Here is a 22937-nt window from a genome sequence, read left to right as displayed (position 1 = left end):
GGGGTTTGGATGCAAACCTGACTCTGAGCCAGGGCTTCCAATACAGTGTAGACATACTCTTCCGCTCTACCTGAGCCCATATGTACTGCAAAAAAAATCATAATGGATGAATGATTACTTTTGCTGTAGGCAGAGCCAGATTTAGGATTTGGGGGTTTCCTTGATTAGGTTATTCTTGGAAGATTCACTTTTCTTGGTTCTCCGACCACCTTCTGTGCCCTTGAACGCTAACAGTCTGGGTCATAGAAGGGATTCCTGAACATAGCCTTTCTCCACCACCTCCAGAGTCTATTTTGGCAGGTTATTGGTGGTGGAAATATGATGTATTTTAGAATTCCTTCCAGAACTCAGCTTGTTCAGCTTCAGGGTTATGCCCTGTCCCACACCCACGTAAAAAAGGTTGTACAGTTTGTGACATAGTTGGGTTTTTTTGACTGTGTATTGAAATAAATATTTTCGATATCCTAGATACGTATGACATTCAGCTGTTCAAACACATTGAAGTTATGTCAGTTTTGTTTTCTTGCCAGTCAGACTTCTCGCTATGGGGAACTGAATTCTGTTTATCAAATTATATAGTGAAATGGATGATTCAGAAAGAAAGACAAGACATCAAGCCTTCAACTCTTCAGGTTGTATTTGTACATGTTAGGCAGAAAGTTTGACAGCATATTGATTCCCATTTATAGCCAATGTGAAGTTAGATTTTTAAATATTTTTTCTGATAAATTGGAAGGTGCTTTTTATGTTTGGAAAAAAAAATCTGAAATGGCTACCAAAATATGCTTTAAAGCATTTTAAAGCAAATATTCATATAGATTGTAATCTGTTCATCACATAATGAATTTTCAGCCTTGGATTGACGTAAAGGTCAAGTATAGTTGTTGCAACTTTTACAAGTGACAGATAGTAACAATGCGAAACTCTGGCCCCAGGTGTGTTGTTTCTTGTTGCTTCTAATTAAAAGTGACAGTGAGCTGCTGTTTCATTGCCTGGCAGCAACTTGTGCTCTATAACCATAAGCAAATTGATTTGACATGTTGTATTTGATGAAATAACCAAAAATAGGCACACAACCATTGACTAAGATACTTCTTAATGTGTGTGTGTGTGTGTGTGTATGTGTATATATATATATATATGTATATATATATATATATATATATATATATATACTGCAGCATGTATCAAGTCAAGATCTTCAGAAACTCATTGGGCTCGTTGTCTTTTCTTTTTTGAATTGACGCAAAGTGAACAGTTTATTGCAAATCTTGACCTTTTTAACAGTAATTATTGAAAGTAAAGTTAGATATAAGTCTTCAGAATGTCAGTCACAATTATGGTCATTTTAGCCATGCAAAATTTCAAAAGTGGGGGGTTATTTTATTCTTTTTTGAAAAGCTTTTAAAGTTACTATTCATTTTGATACCCAGTGTTTGATAGATTTTCTAATGTCATAATAATGTTGATTAATTTTATTAAATGTGTTTTCATTCCTTTTGATAGTGACTAGTTCAGTATGAATTTAACAGTATGCAAAAATGATCAGGTTAGTTGGAGATTTAGGTTTGCTGCTTTATTTTCTATAGTATTACTGTGGCTATTTCATTATTTATAGTAGAGTGCAACTTTTTATCAGGAGGTGAGAAAGTAGAATGTGTGTACTGTAAAAATCACAAAACCAGTATTCAGTGTTGTACAGTATTAACTTGTATACTCATGTTGCCTCTCTATTATAGATGTAGGCAGATCATTACTTTGACTGCCACACTGCTGAGAATTTTATTCCTATGAATTGCTGAAAAATGTTATTTTTACAAGGGAACAAAATGTTCCTGTGTTCAAGCTCTTTCATGGCACCATATAAGTTTTAGAAGTAAAGGAACTGTTACAAATGCTTAATGAGATGATTAATACATGAAATGTCCTAGATCAGTGGTACTCAACCATTTGAATTGAGACAGGCCAGTCCTCACTTACAGACAGCCCCCCAACCTAAAGCAAATACTCACCAGCAACCACACACCACACAACAAAAACACTAACCCAGGAACCTGTCCTTGCAACAAAGCCCGTTGCCAACTCTGTCCACATATCTATTCAAGGGACACCATCATAGGATCTAATCACATCAGCCACACCATCAGAGGCTCGTTCACCTGCACATCTGCCAATGTGATATATTCTGTTATGTGCCAGCAATGCCCCTCTGCCATGTACATTGGCCAGACCGGACAGTCTCTATGCAAAAGAATAAATGGACACAAATCAGACGTCAAGACCAGTTGGAGAACACTTCAACCTCCCTGGTCACTCAATTACAAACCTAAAAGTCGCAATTCTCCAACAACAAAAACTTCAAAAACAGACTCCAACGAGAAACTGCAGAACTGGAATTAATTTCCAAATTGAACAGCAACCTGTGGAACTCCTTGCCAGAGGATGTTGTGATGGCCAAGACTATAAAGAGGGTTCAAAAAAGAACTAGATAAATTCATGGATGATAGGTCCATCAATGGCTATTAGCTAGGATGGGCAGGGATGGTGTCCCTAGCCTCTGTTTGCCAGAAGCTGGGAATGGGCGACAAGGAATGGATCACTTGGTGATTACGTGTTCTGTTCATTCCCTCTGGGGCAGCTGGCATTGGCCACTGTCAGAAGATAGGATGCTTTGGTCTGACCCAGTTTGCCCGTTCTTATGTTCTTATACATACAAAAGAAAGGGTTTATATATAGCAACAGAAACAAAGTAGAAACATTCAAGGGCATTTGGAAATCTGTTTACTATTAAAGCTATTTTTAATAATTCACAATGCTTCTTTGGTGAGTTTTTCTTTGGAAAGTTGTATCTATGCCACACGATGCTATAATGACAATGGTAACTAAATACTTTATTAAAAGTAGGACTATTGAAGTAAAACCCCGGTGAGTGATCAGAATATATATATTCTCACTACTGAAGTGTATGGGCAAAATTTTCAAGCAATGTGTTTTACCTGTGTAGAAAGAAAAACGTGCTGATTCCTGTCCCACAGTCACTTAGAATTCCACATTACAGCGCATTGACTTCATATTTCTAGTAGATTTGAATGTATGAGGACTTTGGAATTCTCTTTCTGGAAAATGAATGGTTCTTAGATCAGGACAGTTACAGCCTATGGATGGATGGATTGAAATTTATACTGATTTTTACTATATACATACTTGAACATGTTTTTCTTCTCCATCTCAAATTTTTTTTTGAATGTTTCTGATGTCCCCTGTAATTAGCTGCTGCATCAACATTTTCTATCACAAGAGTCCACAAGAAGTTCATTTCAAGAAGAAGTCCTAGTAGGCCAAATTTAGTTGTCCTGTCTTACACATTATATTAGTGGTCCAAAGTGATTCCCTCAACTTTCTCCCTCTTCTCAATACCCAGTTTCAATAAACCTGTCTCAATATTTGTTGTTAGACTGTTTGCCTGATGTTTTTGCAAAATATTCATATAATAGCTGAGTCATGTTCAAGTAATATTAGAGGAAGCTTTCTTTCTGTCAAATACATAAAAGGTGATATCAGAGTTGGAAAAAATCAATGTTTTCCATTTTTCAGGGCTGAGGGAAATCATCACAGTGGGGTTTAATAAACACTAAAAGGATGTCAGTGCATAAGAGCATTTTAAGAAGCGATACATTGGTGTTTCTACTAAATTGCTCTCCATGGAAGAGCTGCATGTTAAACTGAAGGTTTGCTTTTTACCTGCTTCTGACATTATTGTGAAGTTAAATGCAGGTTGCCTGCTTCCTTGTTTGTCTTTAACTCCTCCATTCAACTCCTGTAATTGCTGTTTAGTTAGAGTGTGTCAGCAATTCATGATAATTGCTAAACGGGTTATTTTTTGCATGTCACAGAAACTGTTTTTCTGTACAATTTTTATAGTGATTAGTAAAGCTGAGACTGCTACTGCAAGCTTGTCAGAAATATTGAGGAAAAATAATTTGCAGACCCTCTTTTTGCTCAATGGTGACCAGTCAGCCTGACTAGTCTGTCCGTATTTTATTTGGTTAGGTCCTTATCCTGCAGATGCTTAATTTTTCTACTGAGAGTTGTTCCCTTAAAATCAATGTGATTACTAAAGGTAATAAAATTAAACATGTCCATAAACATTTGCAGGAATTAAGGTTTTAGTGAATTATTGCTTGTATACATCTCAATCTAAAGCATAAGATATTCCAGAGTGGAATTGTACCTGCTTATTTTGTAATATGCACTTCTTTGTAGTTTTATAGGACATTATAATTTATGGTGATGTACTGCATAGCTGTCCTGATGAACATTTTTAAAAATATAAAAATTCACTGACCACAAAATAGAGTTTTCATAAAAGTAAAGAAAAGTATTAAGGCCTTGATCCTTTAATTGATATCAGTGAGATTCCTTGTGGGCAAGGAAGTCCACCCATGTGCTATCAATTACAGGATGAGTCTAACATCTCATCTCGTTAATGAAACAATAAAGACATTAAAAAATAAGACTTTTCTAATTTTTGCTAATGTCCCACAGGAAGTGAGACTGGCCAGTGTCTTGGATTGCCTCCTATCTCAGAGAAACCCAAGGTGCCACTTTTGAAAGCTTACTTTTTGTTTTGTATTTGGTGTAACAGTGTTAATGAAACCTGGGTTTGTGCTTTGATAGTTTGTTCTAAAACTGTCTTGTCTTCACCCGGCATTTCTTTATTGGCAGTAAATCATGAATAGTGAACGAACTTTTATTCCGTTAATGTTGTCATGTAATTGTTTCATTAAATTTAAACCTGGACACACACAGTTCTTTAAGAAAATCACAACTTTTATTCCTTGGTACTGAGTAGAGTTGGTCAAAACTCAGAATTCCCATGGAACAGAAATTCCAGCATTTAAAAAAAAAGGGGGGGAGGGGGGGCAAAAATTTAGAAATTTCCTGTGAAATGGAATTTCTGGGGAAAAATCATTTGGAGTTAATCAAAATGTTTCGTTTCAATAAAAAAAAAGTTTTGATTTTGACTCTATTTTTAAATGTCAACTGCATATTTTTATTTGATTTAATATTTTTTATTCTGTATTTGTATTTTATTTTTATTGTAAAATTAGGATTTAATAATTTTAAAATTATAAAAAGATAAAATAAAATTAAAATACTGTAGTTGGTGACTGGTATTGTAATTGGTAAATGGCATTCTAATTGGTAATTTGTATTCTAACTGGTTTGCTGGTGGCTGCTTGGCTAGCTCTTTGGTAACTGGTATAACTGGTCATTTGTAATTGATATTCTAATGGATAATTGGTATTGCAGTTGGTAGAATCATAGAAATCTAGGGCTGGAAGGGATCATCCAGTCTAGTCCCCTGCACTCAAGGCAGGACTAAGTAATAACTATACCATTCCTGATTAGGTGTTGGTCTAACTTGTTCTTAAAAACCCCAGTGATGGAGATTCCACAACCTCCCTAGGCAGTTTGTTCCAGTGCTTCGCTACATTGACAGGACATTTTTCCTGATGTCCCACCTAAACCTCCCTTGCTGCAATTTAAGCTCATTGCTTCTTGTCCTATCCTCAAAGGTTAAAGAGATCAATTTTCCACCCTCCTTCTTGTAACAACCTTTTATGCACTTGAAAACTGTTATCACGTCCCCCTCAGTCTTCTCTTTTCCAGGCTAAACAAACCCAATTTTTTCCAATCTTTCCTCATAGGTCATGTTTTCTTTAATAATTTTTGTTGCTTTCCTCTGGATTTCCTCCAATTTATCCACATCTTTCCTGAAATTTGGTGCCCAGAATTGGACACAATGTTCCAGTTGAGCTTTATCTGTGCAGAGTAGAGTGGAAAAATTACTTCTCATGGAGACATAGAGAACAATTGATCACTGTTATCTTTAATAACAGACTTTAACAGATTTGAAGACTATCAGGTCCCCCCTCAAATCATCTTTTCTCAAGGCTAAACATGATGTTTATTTAAATCTTTCCTTATAGGTCAAGTTTTCTAAACCTTTTAGCATTTTTGTAGCTCTCCTCATATATAAAAATGACATAAAATAAATGTAATATGTAAAATACTATATAGTATAAAAACGTAAATTAAAAAATTACGATTTGATGGTGGATTTTTCCGCATGTTGTGTGTGTGTGAGAGAGAGAGAGAGAGAGAGAGAAGGCCTGTGCTGTATTTCTCATTAACTACTTGGCTTTAATGTTTTGTTGTTTGCTCCCTTCATTTATGACCAGTGAAGATACGGGATGTTGTTGTGGTGTCAGAGATTGCTCGTTCGATGGAGGGCAGTGAACAAGAAGGGTTAATTTTCCTCAAGAGTTAGTAGATGACAGATTAGGTAGATGAATATCTGCAGAGGACATTAATGTGAGCCTTGAAGTACCTCTCTAGAGCCACTGAATCTAATCCAGGAGTCAGAGTAAGGGCTGAACTGACGGAAGCCATGGCCCCAAAATAAAGCAAAAGGGAAATTCACTAAAGACACTGAGGACTGAAGTCTGAATGGTTGTTAGGGTCCAGAGATTCAGTATGACTCTGCCACTGTGTGGAATAATGGATAATGCGCAGTTGTGTATTAAAATATTAAACCAGGAAATACCATCAGGCAAATTGTTGAGAGCAATCATGCACCAAGAGAAATTCCACAGTATTCCTTCAGAAAAAAACTCGATGAGAGTTGATTTTTTAAAATGGTGTTTTACATTCACTGAACTGGAGTTCAGTACTGGTAGCCAGGAATTTTTATGCCTCTTACTGTTGAAGTCTAGTTGAGTTGAAAATGTAGTTGCCAATTTTTAGTTTTCCACAAGTCGATTGGTCTTGCACTTCAATTTTGGTTTTCTTCTTATTGATCAAACTTTGTCTGCACCAAGCAGAATGGGCAGGAGAGTCTACTTCAGGCTAAACCCCACTTGTATATTGGAGAATTTATTATGCAAGTAATTCCAAGGTCATTGGAACCTCTAATTTCCCAGCAGACAATGGGATTCCCTTAGACATTAAGAACAAACATTTTCCATCTTCTTTTGTCTCATTATTTTATCATTTTTATTCTGCCACAACATAGGCATATGAATTTTAATCTAAAAATAAAATTAAATATGAAATAAATAAAATAAACTAATACAATATTTCAAAATGACTTTTCATTTTGAAATAAAAACTCCAAATTCTCATTCCTATAAGTTCGAAACACTTCATGTTGCTGGTTTTGACTAACTTTCATTTAGAAAAAAATCATGTTCTCAAATAATGTTTCAATTTGATGAATTGACATTTTCTGATGGAAAATTTTCTACCAGCTATAATACTGCAAATGTCCGTTTCCTTGGTATAGAGGGAGAATTGTCCAGCAACCTGAGCATGTGGATCTTTGTTGCATGGGTCTTGAAAAAATATTTAGCACAAAAAATTCTACTTTTGGAGATTTGGGCCCAATCATAGAAACAAGGAAAGTTTCAAGTTTTTTAGTCAAGAAACTTTATTGAACATATTCTATAGATATAATTTATTAATTATTTATGATCCATAAATTAGTGTTGCAATGAATTAACATGAAGTTTATTCACAATTTTTAAAGTGAATGATGTAATTATAATTTCCTTAGAATGTTGCATTTAAGCATGCTACCGTGGTGAAAAGTGTGGAACTCTACTCAACCTCTGACCATAAACGACTAGATATTTTTGCTAAAATGATCCGTAGTGCAATAGATAAAAATGATATTTTAATTCAATAGGCGTATTGTATCATTTATTTGTACACCACCAGTTGGCAATGGAGCAGATCAGAGTGTAACAGTTGTTCTGTCCTCAGTTCATTAAGACAGCATTGCATTGGTTTATGTTGAAGAAGCTTATCCTGGCAACTAGTAGGGCTAAAACCATTTGTTTAAATAAAAGATACCTGTCTTGCAGCCCAGTAAGATTGAAGCAGTCTTGTGTGGCATTGTGTCTGATCCTTGTTATTCTCCGACACTATTCTGCACTTATATAGGAATTGAGTTCAAATATAAAAGAGAGGTTTAAAAAAATGAAGTTGTTGTACATATTTCTAAGATGCTTATTCCCATAGTAATCAGGTGAAGTGAAATGTTTAACCAGAAAAGCATGTTAGTTATTTTTTCTCTATATTTTTAAAACATCACAGTCAGTTGTATCTTTAATTAGAAATTAGTAAAATAAAATTACAGGAGAATTCCCATTCCCTAGCCATCAAAAATCGTGAAAGACTCATTGCATTACTCTGTCCCCCTTTCCTTGATAAGTATTTCCAAGATTTGTATCCTTTGTTCCTAAGTGTATAGTTAGAGTAAATGTGAGAACATATACTTTAGAGTAACAATAGATAAATGGTATTATAATAATGCTTGAACTGAGTTTTAAAGGTTTGGGGTTTTTTTTTCCTTTTTTTCTTTTGCTTGTTGGGGGAATCTCTCATTTCAATTTCATCTTCAGTGGTGGTTGAATATGTGAGTGAAATTAGTTTTTGATGTTTTGGGGCATTTAATTCATTCTGACCAACAGTTAGTTACTTTCATATCAGTTGGCTATTCCAACTGAGATCTGAAACTTGTGCAAGTAGAAGTTGCATCATATACCTATAAGGCTAATCTAAGCTATCTCCGTATCGTGAACCCACAAGAGAAAACTGAAAATTCTCTGTATATATTGGAATCAGCATTCTTACCTCAGCCTAAAGGGAGTTCAAGAGCCTACTATGAGAGCACAGCCATGAGTTGCTCATTAAGCCTTATTTTAAAATGAAAGCTTTGATTATATCTTTGTGCCTTTGTTTTTCAGACTCACTGTTATTGCTTCATATAACTGTGCCTGTTTTTTCTCATCCTCTGTTAACAGCCTATTTAATAAGCACAGTTCAGTTACCTTCTAAGTTCATATATGTTACCCGTCCACTTTGCGTTCTGAGTATGCTCTGGTTTCTAACTGCAATTTCATGAAAGTATACTTAATTTTTATAACATTTGTGTACCATCTATTGTATTAGTAATCCAACATTGTGTATGCTAAAACTACGGACTAATTACCATATGTATGTTTTTAATGGAAAGAATAGGATTTAGAAAAGATACAGAAGTGTTAGCCAGAATTAATCATTTTATTACCAAAACTGAAGAGAAATCTTGCTACAATTTATAAGATAATATACATAAAACAATCAGATAAAATATATTGCTTATTTTTCTGTTTTCAGTTCTCTCCAATTTAATTTTTATAAGCATATTTTCACAAAATATCTGTTGACGTGCTAAAGAAAATATAAAGATTAAAGGGATGTTTTTGAAAGGCACAAATTGGAGTTAAGTGGCCAATTGTTGTTGAATTTGGGTAGGATGTGGGCACCTAACTCTCATAGACTGTTTTAGAAATCTCAGCCTAATAAACTAATAACCAACTTGTTTCTAAAAATTGTGCTAAATAGTTTTCTGTAAAGTGAGTGTTTTGAGGGCTGAATTTGGCCCTCGGGATTTAGTCAAATGTTCGTAGAGTTTCCTCCTTGTTCTTCTTTCAGGAGGAGTTTTCTCCACTTTGGGAAGGGAAGGGGATTCACTTGTATAAACTTGTGGATCTTCTTTATCCTTGCAGACTGGATCCCCCTCAAGGGGTGTTCTGTAGTGCAGAGGAGGACTTCAGACTCTAACAACAGTGATTTGCCTCTCTTTGCCCTATAGATTTGGGAGCATGCCACAGAGAGAGGAGAGCCTACTCCCTCCTAACATCAGGACCCCAACACAGCATCTATTAGAGGGACTTTGTGGGCTGTAGTGGAATCTGAGTGTATGCCATTGCATTGGGATTCCCTGATCTTTCCACAGCCCATTCTGGCCCAGAAATATAAGTTTCTAATCTATTCACAAAAGCAGATGGAACCAGGATGACTGCACTCACTCATAGGAATGAAGAAACGGTAGTTTCAATCCACAGTTTATTTTATAGGGTGATGTGCTGCAACAGTCTTTAATAATTTATACCTACAATTATTTCTGAGGCAGCAGAAGACAAGCAACTACCTCTCAAATAGTGACCTTCAATAGTAATGATTAGTATAAAATCCTTGTATATGATTCTGTATGTGATTCCCCCACGTCAGCTCTGCATTCAGAAATGCTAGTTTTACAAACTTCTTTATACACGTTTCTTTACTTTTTCCCTAAAACTACATTATGCTGCACCTATCAATACTAACAGTAGTTAGTATTGATAGGTGCAGCATAATGTAGGTCCATTTAAAAAAAAAAAAATTTTATCAATACTAACAGTAGTTAGAGGAATCAGCTGTAATACTGTTAACAAGTTTTAAAAATCTGTTAAATGCTTTCAGCTGACATAAATTAAGGAAAGCGATAGCTGTGTTTGGACAAATTTATGACATACACATTTGCCATCGTATTGACAACAGCTAAGCTATAATTACCTCTAATTATAGTAAATGCCACATAGTTAACAATCAATACATATTCCATTGGCTAGTTAATAGGAATTATTTGTAAAAATGCTCCTATCCTTCTATGTGAGGTTAAAAAAAATCAGATCTGCAGTGAACAACACCTTTGTTAATTTCAAATGTCCACCATTTGTAAAAGCTGATTATTTGGCCTAAAGGGCCAGTACAGCAACAAAAGACAATGTCAAGTTTCCAGGAAACCTATACAGAGCCACTGAAGAGGGATTTTTCAAACCCCCTATACTTAGGTAGAAGCCAGACATATTTTTTTACATTGATTTTTGTCTTAAAAGAATATGTACCTCTGGTCATTCGTGTGTGTGTGTGTGTGAGAGAGAGAGAGAGAGAGAGATGTGAATAGGGTAAAACCGAAGAGAGACAGGAATTCTTCAGTTACTGAAAGTTAAATTCTCTTTCTTCTAAGTATGTCATGGTATATCATTTTGGTGTAGTTTAATGTTCTGGAAGGCTAGTCAAAATGACAACACCACTATGCCTGCAAACGTCTAATATTACTGCCCTTATTAGATGAGGTAGTTTTCCAAGTCCACCTTTGTGAATGAGCATTATTTACATTCCTTACATAGAGATGCTTAACTATGTAGCTGTACCCAATTTTAATTCATAAACTGAGCCTTTAAAAGACATGGTTAGTTTATGTCCTACTTATGCTATTACAGTAATATTGAAAACATTTTTCCCCACCTTCTCAGAAGAGGCAGTTTTTGCCCCTATAACAAATTGCAGCTGAGATGGTAGCACATAGACATCTACGTACATTTTTACAGGTGTAAATCAAGGAGGTGGATGTCCAGTAGCCTCCATTTCTATCTGCAGTTTATGGGTTCAAAATTATAGGTGCAGGTATTTGCAGATATAAATTAGATCCTGGTTAACACCTCTTGAGAATATTTTTAATGATATTAGCAAGCTATGCATTTCTAAGCTGTAAATGTGTAGCTATGAAGTTAAGCATCATAAATGCATTGTTCAGATTTATAAAGATTAAAGAAACACTTTGATTTTCACTTGCAGCTAACATCTGTTAGACTTCCAAAATGACAAGACTTGGGTGGGGAAAGCTATGAGTCACAGGGAATGTATTTTTTTCCTTCAGTTTACTTCCAGAACATAGACCTATTATTAAACTGAATAGTGATAGTTAGGGTTATGTTCCATGATGTATTTAGATGCACAAATAGTAGTAGTATTGATGAGCTTCCAAAACCCTTATTGTGAAATCAATGTTCATACACTTTATAGCCCATTAAATTTTGTTTGTGACACCACATCACAATGTTTTATTAATTCCAAGCTGAATAAGATGTTTGTGTCCTTTGTTTTATATATATATATATATATATATATTAAAAAAACAAAAGGAACAAGTTTGGCTTTTTATGGTGTATTTTTTTTTAATTCTCTATTCCCATCCCAATGTATGCCTAATCATCAGATTATTTCATGAACAATCTGTAGGATGATGCTTGAGAGGCTGTTTTACATTCATGCCCCTCTTTTTATGATATATTCCAGGATATACCATTATTTAGTGCCGTGGTTCTCTAACTTTTTCATGCTGTGAACCATTTCTGAATATAGAGATCCTCTCATTGACAACCTCCCCTCCGTACCATCTAATCCCATGCATTACTTAAGGAACTATAGTGTGTGGTTACATTGAAAAAAAGTAATGATAGATCTAATATTTAATGACACCAAATGAAAATAAACTCACTTTAATACGAGGAGTGCAGCTACTTTTGGCTATAATGGGTTTTGTGCATCTACAGTTTGTTTTCTCCCTGGTGTAAGACTTTTTTTTTTTTTACTAATAAATGTAATTTCCTTGCATTACCTGCAGCCCCACTGTTCTAATTGCTCTGTCATTTAGCAAGTTGATTCCATCTTTGAGTGTTTCCTATCCTTCTAAATTTGCTGTCATCCACAAATTTGATCTCAGTTTAATTTACACCAAAAAACTTACACAACAAAAAAAGACATGAAGCAGCTACATGTAACGCACAGAGGTATGGGAGTTCAGTTGATTAAATAATCCCTGGGAACTCTGAAAGCGCACTGGACTGCACTATAACTAGCAGGAAGTGTCACTGTTGGTATTTTGGTGGATGCTACACCATTATATCTTTGGGACCATCTGAAAGTGCTCTGCCAACCACTAATTATTCACAATTTAAGAACCATCCCTCACTCATTTGAGCAATAATCTGCATTGACAACAAGACCACTCTGGCAAACTTGTAAAACTGGAAATAGGTGTTCCTTAAATACTTGTTTTACATCTTTGAGTGACAGAAATACCTATCGTATAATTTCAGAATTGTAGAAAAAGTGGCAAAAGATACAAGTATTAATCAGGAGGTTGATTTAATCTTTCTTGTGTTTTCTCCAGAGGTTATATTTCCTCTTTGAAACATTTAATATTGTTCCACAACAAGAAATTTCTTACACTTCCCTGGCACTGAAGAGAAAGTTAAAATGTAGACACCCATCTGTTCTTAAGTGCCCCAATGGATCAGACCTATATCAGCCAAGATAGAAAGCTGCCTTAATCAAGTCTTCAAGATGATAACCTGTTTCATTTTGAAAGAAAGATTCAGAAACATTAGAGCTGCTTAGATTTTCTGAAAATCTCAAAGTTGCCAGAAAGAAATCTATTCATCTGATTTAGTTTGGTAAATGAGAGCAGCTTAATGTCTTCATAAGAAGTATTTATCAACTTCAACACAGTCACACCAAGGATGAGCTTGATTCATGTTCCAAGGATCTCTCCTTTTCAAATAACTCTTTCAAGTACAGTGAAAGCTTTGTTATCCGGCATGTTGCGGGTATGGGGGGAGTGCTGGTAAGTCAAAAATTCCAGTTAACTAAGAGAGAGGGAGCTTGGGACCGGGCTCAGGGCTGGGAGTTGGGGCATGGGAGGGGGTGCGGGGCACGGGCTCTGGGAGGGATTTTCGGTGCGGGAGGGGGTGCCGGGTGCCAGATCTGTGCGGTGCTCACCTCGGGAGGCTCCCCTCAAGCAGCGACATGTCCCTGCTGCTCCTAGGTGGAAGCGTGGCTAGGCGGTTCTGCGCGCTGCCTCCGCCCGCAGGCGCTGCCCCTGCAGCTCCCATTGGCCGTGGTTCCTGGCCAAGGGGAGCTGCGGAGCCAGCACTCAGGACGTGACCAGCGCGCAGAGCCGCCTAGCAGCACTTGCACCCTCTGGCCCCTTAACTCTTCCCCTAGCTACATAAGGGTGGTGCCACCTCAATTCCCGTCAGTTCCTTCGCACTGCCTGCAGCTTGAGTAGGAGGATTCTTTGTGGTGGTTACCTCTTGCTTCTTTCTGTCTCGTGTTTCTGAATTTTTGTAGTGTGTGTATAGTTAGCAGTTTAGTAGTATTCTTAGGTTTTTGTTAATTAGAAGTAGTTAGTAACAGTTTTTATCCTAGTTTTAGTCTGGTGGAATGCGCTTCCCAGGTTTTAAACATTGCCCATCATGTGGGCTGGCTATTCCTAATAGTGACCCCACACACACTTTGTGCTTGTTGTTCCTGGGAGATGGGCACATTAAGGAAAGGTACTCCATCTGCAAGTAGTTCAGGAAGGGAATGCAAGCGGTGAGGGACTTGCACCTTAAGCAGCACCTTCTGGAGCAGGCCATAAGACCAGATTGGCACCACACGCCTCTGTAGATCATCTGATCCGGCAGAGCCTTTTGGAGCCAACACGAAATGTTGCTCCATGCTCAAGGTCTGATGTTTCCCCTAAGAGGAATTATTCTCCTTCCTCTGACCCTCTGAGGAAGAGTTCTCACGAGACAGACCAAGGCCATTCCAGGACTCTGAGAGATTCCTTCATCTTCTAAGAGGAGTGCTGACCGGCACCATAATTCCTCCAATACTTAGGGTGGAGCGGGGCCATCTAGTACCACACCGAGATCAGTTGGATACTGTACCAGTGACTCCAGTAACAGGGCATCCGTTGAGTCCAGTACTGACGACGTCAGTGTCAGCACCAACTGTCCCTATGTCATTGGCATAGCAGGTGTCATCAGACCTGCATTTACTCTCTGTTTCTGATTATTCCCCAATAATTCAGGAGCATTCAGCTGCCATGCCTACTCCTTCTGCTGCTGTGCCCTTGGCGCCGAGTGGCCTGGTCACAGTAGTCTCATTTGTCGGCACCATGTTCTGCGTTGCCTAAGACTCAAAGTGCAGGGTTGTGGGGGGTGGTCAGCCTTCTTTTCAGCACTGACTGGTCCATCAGTGCAGATGTTATCTTTGGCACTGAAGGTATCTTAACTGCAGACCTCGTCTTAGGTGGTACTGGCCTCAGCTCTGGTTACCGTATTTTGTTCTGATACTGCATGGAAGTGCTATGCCTGTTTCGACACTGAAGGCGTCTACTGCTAATCCATCCTCAGTACTGATGTCATCTCCATATTCGTTTTCGGACAAGACTGGTCATTTGCTTTCTCAGTCAGGAGTGGCTCCTCTGCTACCATCAGGCAACTTCCAGGGCTCATCAGGATTGAGTTCAGGATAATTTTCTTCCTCTCCCTTACCTTCCAAGCAACACTCTCAGAAGTCGTTGAGACTGTCCTTGGACCACCATCAATACAGAGATTGTCACCTTTGCTGCAGTAAAGATATAGGGGCTCCTGGCCGAGTACCTGCTGGCCATCAATGCCTTACCCCTATTCCCAATGGCCTCCTTGGGACATTTTTCAGTCTGCAATATCCAGTTCTTCAACCCAGTCCAGGGCAAGATCTCCAATCCCAACCGCAGTCTTTCTTCCCAAGCTACCTCCATTGCAGACATACTCTGAGGTCATTCTTCCTGAGCCAGTTCAACCTTTTCTCATACAGGGAAAGCAGTCCTGCAGTTGGTGTATAAGGAGACTCTGAGCCCCATCTCCTTTTGATACTGCTTGTGAGTCCCTGAGTGGAATACACATCTGCAGCCCACTGGAAGAAGAAAAGATGGTTACCTGCCTGTACAGTAACTGTTGTTTTTTGAAATGTGTAGTCATGTATTCCACAACCCATCCTCCATCCACTCTGCATTGGAATCTCAACTCTGAAGTTTGGCATGAAGGAACTGAGCAGGTAGGGCAATGCTACCCGTAAATAGCCAGGGGAGGGGTTTAGGAGTCAGAGGTCACCAGCGCCATCTTATGGGGTACAATGAGGCAAAGTTCTCTGGCTTTGTTGCGCTGAGCATCTGCACACCTGAGTGGAATACATGTCTGCACCCACATTTCAAAGAACAACAGTTACTGTACAGGTAGGTAACCGTCTTTTCCAGGAAGTACATGTGTGTGATCCTAATGCTCAGCGCTTTCTAGAAGGTTCCAACTCAGTGCTTTAGAGTGCATGCCCCTTCCAGAAATGGGGATCTATGCTGACAAGCTGTCTAAGAACTAGAGGTACTGGTAATTATTTTTTTCAAACATCTATCGCACATTATTATTAGTGTCTGTTTTTATTGTTATGAGGCTAGTATCCAAAAGCCATGATCAGGACTGGGGCTTATTGTGCTAGGCACTGTAGTCAGTTACCTCCCTTTCCATTCCTCCCCATCCACATACTTTTACTGCTCAGAACTAATATTAAGTCCATTTAGTGATCATTGCTACCTCACACCGTATTGCACTGTATTAGAGGCCATCTTGTCAAGTACTAGTTTTCAAATAAGTTATCATTACTTTCTTCAAAATGGACTTAGAAATAATCCTGAGACTTTTCTCCAACCACACTTTGACCCTGTTGGAAAAGCAACTCTCAAAATATTATGAAAGCCAAGCTTTCTGAGCAGTTACCTCAACTATCAGGGAATTCAGGACTAAGATCATAGGTGCTGACTCCATGGGTGCTCCAGGGCTGGAGCACCCACAGAGAAAAATTAGCAGGTGCTTAGCACCCACCGTCAGCCAAGCTCCCCTCCCTCCCCTCACTCCCATTCGCCTGTGGCCCCCGCCGATCAACTCCTCCCCATCCCTCCCAACGCCTCGTGCACACAGCAGAACAGGTGTTCCGCAGCGTGCAGGAGGCACAGGGGAGGAGGGCCTTGGAGGAAGGGGTGGAGTGGGGGCGGAGGGGGGCTTGGAGGAAGGGGTGGAGTGGCGTCAGCCTGGGGCTGACCAGAGGTTGAGCATCCCCAGGGAAAATTAGAAGCCGGTGCCTGTGACTAGGATAACAGAGCTCTTCTCCTTAGATACCACAAAGCTAACGGACCAGACCAGACCCCAGCCTTTTTCTTCTTACCATGACATCGAAATATCACATTTTGTTAATTGATTCCAGACTCTATGGGCTGAGGTTCATAATTTCGAATTAGATTTAATAAAGGACTGTAGACCATCAAAATAGATGGCAGAAGGCTCCAAAGAAGTATTAATACAGTGCAATTAAATTTGAAAAACCTGCTAACCCTAATGCAGATAAGATGGAAATCATCCTGGTTTTTCCTGTCACTTTCTTACCAAAGAGACAGTTCGTTCTTGTCAGTCTCTTGCCATCAGTAGTCGTCTTCTAATCCTGTAATATGCAAAGCTACATAACCTAAAGTCACTCTGTCTATGAACTTGATGATGTGAAAAGTGTATTACTGTGTCAAGTCTCTTTCTGTGGAATAGGCCTTTTATAAAATTTCTGTACTTCCTTCCAAAAATATTTCTAATAAACTTTTCTATTTGTTTTTTTTAATCCTGACTGAATAGCCTATTGCTAAGCAACACTTATACTAGAGTTGTCTCTCACATAGAATGGAATGGGAGGAGCTAATTTTTATAGGCAATTAGATTATTTATTTGCATTACAGAAGCGCTTAGAGACCCCAGGTGAGACCAGATCAGGGCCTCATTGTTCTAGGTGCTATACATATTCATAGTAAGAAACAGTCGCTGCCCTGACAAGTTTACAGTTTTAGCGTTCAAAATAGGCAGCATAGACAAAAAGCATGAAAGAAAATATTATCCCCATTTTATAGCTGGAGACCTGAAGCAGAGAGAGATTACATGATTTGCCCAGGTTCGCACAGAAAGTCTGCGTCAGAGCTGGGAAGTAAACCCAGATCTCCTGCCTTAACCACAAGACCATTTTTAGGTAAAAGAAGAAAATTAATTGTAGTACATAGCACTTTTATAGCTACAAAGTACGGTACAAAACTTAACTATTTATCAAAAAACAAGACTGCCCTGAGTGTCATGACTATCGCAAAGGGGCATTGATAAAGCCAGGTATGGGCAGGGAAAGGATCTCATAAGTAATCTGCTTCATCTACAAAAGCCATTTTATGATATTGAGCAAACCAACACCCACTCAAAAGAGGAGGATAAACTCCAGACAGTTCAAACATAGACAATTGAATAGTGGCTCAGGAAAAGGGGGGAAGGGGGGAAACTGCCTACCTAAACTCAGTAAATTGAAAGCAAATAAAAAAGTTTCCCTTAGAGGATTTCTGCAAACAGCAGCCGTGTCTCAGTCCTCGAAAAAAGCAAATTAAATTTCACTCCTTCAAGCTGAGAGACTAGACATAGGGGAACTTGCAATGTTTCAAATGGATAGAAAAGCAGTTTGGCAGAAGTACAGTACATAGCCAAATGGTTCAAATATAATGTGTTACATACAAAGTAGCATCCTAAAAGTGAATGGTTTTGATGCTCTGTTACCTCTGTTTCTTACACTACCACTGTATTCCAATAAACTTAACATCTTTTTTTTCCAGGCAGAACTAATTAAAGGGAATTTACAAAGTGTTGGACTCACTCTCCGTCTAGTGCCGTCTAAGGAAGAGGATGGAGGACATGTTGTTGTTGAAACTGTTACACCAAACTCCCCTGCTGCAGCTGCTGATCTTCAACGGGGAGATAGACTTATAGCAATTGGAGGTAAGCAATCACGTCATTTGTTTTTTAAAAGAGCAGTAATCAGTTTTATTCAAGTAAAATGTTGTTTAAAACCGCAACAACAAAAACCAGTCTCCTATTGTTACATTAGCTTTTGTGTATTTATAGCCACCTAAGATGTATAATTTAACTGTGACCCTTTTACTTGCATATTAAAACATTTATTCTATACTTGATGTAAATCCAAACAGTTGAAGAAACATTTAAAGTGTAGTTGTACTCTTCACAGCTCTAAAAACAGCATTGTGGGGTTCCCTGTTCATGGTCTTTTAATATTTTACTATAACATCTGCTTACTTAAAAGGCAAAATAGAGTACACCTCTAGCCCGATATAATGCGACCCGATATAACACAAATTCGGATATAATGCGGTAAAGCAGCGCTCCGGGGGGGCGGGGCTGCGCACTCTGGCGGATCACACCAAGTTCAATATAACACAGTTTCACCTATAATGCAGTAAGATTTTTTGGCTCCCGAGGACAGCGTTATATCGAGGTAGAGGTGTATTTCTGTCTCCCAGGCCTGCAAACCCAGTATTGGCTCTGAAGTGCTAACTTGAGTGTGAAGTTATTTCTGACCATAAAATAATCACATACAACTCAAATGTGACCCAAGGAGATTTGTTGAGTATAAAAGTACCATTTTTATATTGGGAGCTGTAAGTTCTCATCATGTCTGACCCTCTGCCCACTTTTATTTAGGAGCTGAAATATTACTTAAGAGACTAACTTTAGGTACCCAGATTTGCAAATTTTGGCTAATGTTAATTGAAAGTTTAGTTGCTGCATAAAAGCCATGCTGTATCCTTGATCTTTGTGCAAACCTCCCTTCTCATCACTGGGAATCCTAGTGTGGATTGAGGGTAGTATGTAACACCTGGGCTCACAGACCATAGTTAAAAATGGAATTCAACTTTCTTTACAGGAAGACTTTGACACTATATGGACCATATCTAAATGGACTGTATAGCTGCTCTTTGTCCAACAGAGATACTGTGGTATTAAACCGTGGTCAACCACTGATTCTAGTAACCTCTCTATTTCTTTTTTAAATAGTTTACTAGATGATGTTTTTGTTAGTAGTTGATTGAAAATCTGAAAACAGTCCATTTATTTTGCATATTTATTATCTTCATAATTACCAGTATGAAAATTAAGATGATACAGCTGTTAGTTATCTCTAAATAGATGTGTAAATGTCAAGTCTAATTGAAGTGAAAATGAACTATCCAGTTATGGTAAAATAATACGCTGAATTGTTCAGATTGCTATGGCAAGCAGGACAAGGCCTTGATCACAGAGCCAGAACATCAGTCACCATTTACCCTTTTCCTGAGATACACCAAATAAGTCACACAATTATTTAAACCATTTCAGGGCACCAATAACACAATTCCATGCTTCAGCAGTAGGGCATGCTTGGGTTTCAAACAGGACCAAATCCTGAATCGAATGCCCGTGTACTCAAGTACAGGAAAGACATCCAGTGATTCAGACCACAGAGTCTACTTCTGTTGATGACCCCATGGAACTCTAACAATAAACTGATTTACATTATAGTGTTAAACTAAACAACAACAAGATCCTGGGCCCTGCTTAAATTCTCATTGCATTGCTCTAGCGGTCTAAAAGGGATTTCAAGCTGGCTCAGACAGGCAGCTGAAGAATGCCCCAACAGAATTCTTGCCTGGCATGAGGCTGGTATAGCCCACCTTACATCACCCCTTGACTTCACTGACTTCAATGGGACTATTTATATACTTAAATTAAACACATCCTTAAGTACCTGGCTGAATCAGGGCCTTAGAGCGATGCTTAGCTATCAGTCTAGGCTATGCCTGGGGGTCAGGATCAGGAAAATAGGTTGCTTAGAGCCGTCTTCACCTCCTCCCACCATTGAGCCCAACTGAGATTCTTGGCCACTGTGCCTACATACTGTTGTTAATGTACTGGTGCTGATCTGTTTGTTAGCCTAACACTACCTTTATTATTTTAGCTATGCATATTTCTAAGACAGGTACCCATCCTTCTAGTGTCTGGGTGCTAAATACTACTAAAAATCCCCAGTATGTACCAATTCATTTTTAGTTTCATAGTAAACTGTTTTTTATCAATTATTCTTTTCCCCCCGCACCAATACTGTTCTACTTCGGTAAGAATAATGAAAAGAATCCTACTATTATTACCTTCCAGTTGGGATCTTTTTATCGTAATAGCTTGACTGTTCCCCTTTATTAATAACAATATTACTAAATATTACAGATTTGAATGAATTTGTGTACTGATTTTGGACAGTGATGTTATTTTTTGCTTTCAAGTTTGCTAATTTTTCTTTTTTTTTTTTTTTTTATAGGAGTTAAAATCACATCGACTGTTCAAGTGCTAAAGCTTATCAAGCAGGCTGGCGACAGAGTTTTAGTGTTCTATGAAAGGCCCGTTGGTTATAATCAGCATGGTGCAGCACTGCAGGATGGTTTTGGACAGTTAGAAGACCCTGCTTTTCTGGCACACCCAGAAGAGGAACAAACTTGTGTTTCAGCAGATGCTGATAACAAAGAACTGGATTCAGAATTTGAAGATTTAGCTTGTGAGATAAAGTCACCTGAGCTCAAAGAAGAGATGCCAACAACTCAGAGTCCCAAACGTTCTGTAGTAACATTTGCTACTAAACCACTTGGAACAATATCTCCAATTCTAAATCGCAAGCTACATTTAGGAAATTATCAGACAACTTTAAAAACACAACCAAAAGATGGAGTCAAACTGGTAGTACCCAAAAGTTCCGAGGGTCAGGACACATCACAACAATCAGTTAGACCACCTCAGGGGAGCAGTACTAAACCTCCTGTACCACCTAGGCCACAAATTAAACTTACTTTGCCTTCTAGTGAAACTCAAAATCTGTTAGAAACAGGAGACATATCTTCTGAAAAACCAGAGAGGCCTCCTCCACCTGCAAACAATGGAGATAAATGCACAGAAAAGGTAACAAAAAATAATGATCAAGTGGAAGACACAGCGATATCAAAACCAACAGTAACAAAACCAGAAATAGTAAAAGATACAATTTCAGAAAATTCACGTAGTTCTAAGGAAAGTGATGACCATCATACATGGGAATCACCAGAAATTCCTTATCGCAATCGACAAGGTCGATGGGCAAGGATAAGGGCATCCTCCTGTATATTTGAAGTGGAAGGATACCATAAGTACCTTAATGTTGCACTTTGGTGCAGAGACCCTTTCAAAATGGGTGGTCTTATCTGTTTAGGACACATAAGTATAAAACTTGAAGAAATTGCTTTAGATTGTATAGCTACATCATCCATGGAATACCTTAGAACACTTAGATTAAACGCTCCTGCGCCTAAAGCAGCAGTCACTAGAACTGCTTTGCGCAATTTGACAGTGCATAAGGGATTCAATGAAAAGTTTTGCTATGGCGATATAACTTTACACTTTAAATATCTAAAAGAAGGGGAACCAGAAGACTCAAGTTTTCTGCTGGAGAAGGAAAAGGAATATAATTTGGTAGAAGAAGTTCATGCACTTCAGAAAGAAGATCCTTATCTGGGACAAATGATTTTTACGGAAAACAAGCATAATTTTCAAGATACTCAGTTCCAGAATCCAACCTGGTGTGACTATTGCAAAAAGAAGGTTTGGACTAAAGCAGCTTCCCAGTGCATGCTCTGTGCTTATGTTTGTCATAAAAAATGTCAAGAAAAATGTCTAACTGAAACCCCATTTTGTGTAGGAGCTGAAAGGAGACTTGACCGAATTATGGGAAGTTATAGGATAGACGGGCAGGAAGGTCCTCAAGCTGTATCCTCTCGTGTTGATTCAGAATCTAAATCTGTGAACAAAACCACAGGTTTAACAAGACATATCATCAACACAAGTACCCGTTTGTTAAATCTTCGTCAAGTCCCTAAAGCTCGTCTTGTTGAGCCAGGGATGGACATTGTAGAACCTTCACCAAAGCACACTCCAAACACTTCAGATAATGAAAGCAGTGACACTGAAATTTGCAGTCCAAATAGTCCCTCAAAACGTGCAGTTAGCACAGGGATAAAGTTAGCAAAAAAGGAGGGAGGACTAGATGACAGTGTCTTTGTTGCAGTAAAAGAAATTGGCCGTGATCTCTATAAAAGCTTGCCTACAGAGGAAAGGTTCCAGAAATTAGAGTTCATGTTGGATAAACTGCAGAATGAAATAGACCAAGAATTGGAAAATAATAATTCACTCATTCGAGAAGAAAAAGAGACAGGCGATGCAAGGAAAAAAGCACTAATTTCTGCTGCATTGTCTAAATCAGGTGAAAGACTGCAAGCCCTTACACTGCTTATGATCCACTACAGAGCAGGCATTGAGGATATAGAATCTTTGGAAAATGCACCTTTAGACCAGCAATCCAGAAAAATGACTAAATATGCAGAAGACACTAGCACTACAGAAGAAATGGATCACGAAGATGTCAGTGTGACGGAGGCTCCAACATTCAACAGCATATCGGAAGAACCGCTTGACACTCCTCACTCAGTAGACTGA

General features: G+C 38.3%; 1 protein-coding gene across 1 annotated transcript in view; it reads left to right on the top strand.

Moving 5' to 3' along the window:
- The window catches only part of PDZD8 (PDZ domain containing 8), a 124083-nt gene extending 101146 nt beyond the window's left edge, over positions 1–22937 (top strand). The window contains exons 4-5 of the mRNA XM_065408069.1: positions 18206–18368; positions 20740–22937. Coding sequence (XP_065264141.1) covers positions 18206–18368; positions 20740–22937 — 2361 coding nt within the window. The remainder of the gene's footprint in view (positions 1–18205; positions 18369–20739) is intronic.

The sequence above is a fragment of the Emys orbicularis genome, chromosome 7 (genome assembly GCF_028017835.1).
Source record: "Emys orbicularis isolate rEmyOrb1 chromosome 7, rEmyOrb1.hap1, whole genome shotgun sequence".
Taxonomy (NCBI): Eukaryota; Metazoa; Chordata; order Testudines; family Emydidae; genus Emys; species Emys orbicularis.
The sequence above is the reverse complement of the archived record's forward strand: the minus strand, read 5'-3'. Positions and strand labels throughout refer to the sequence as shown.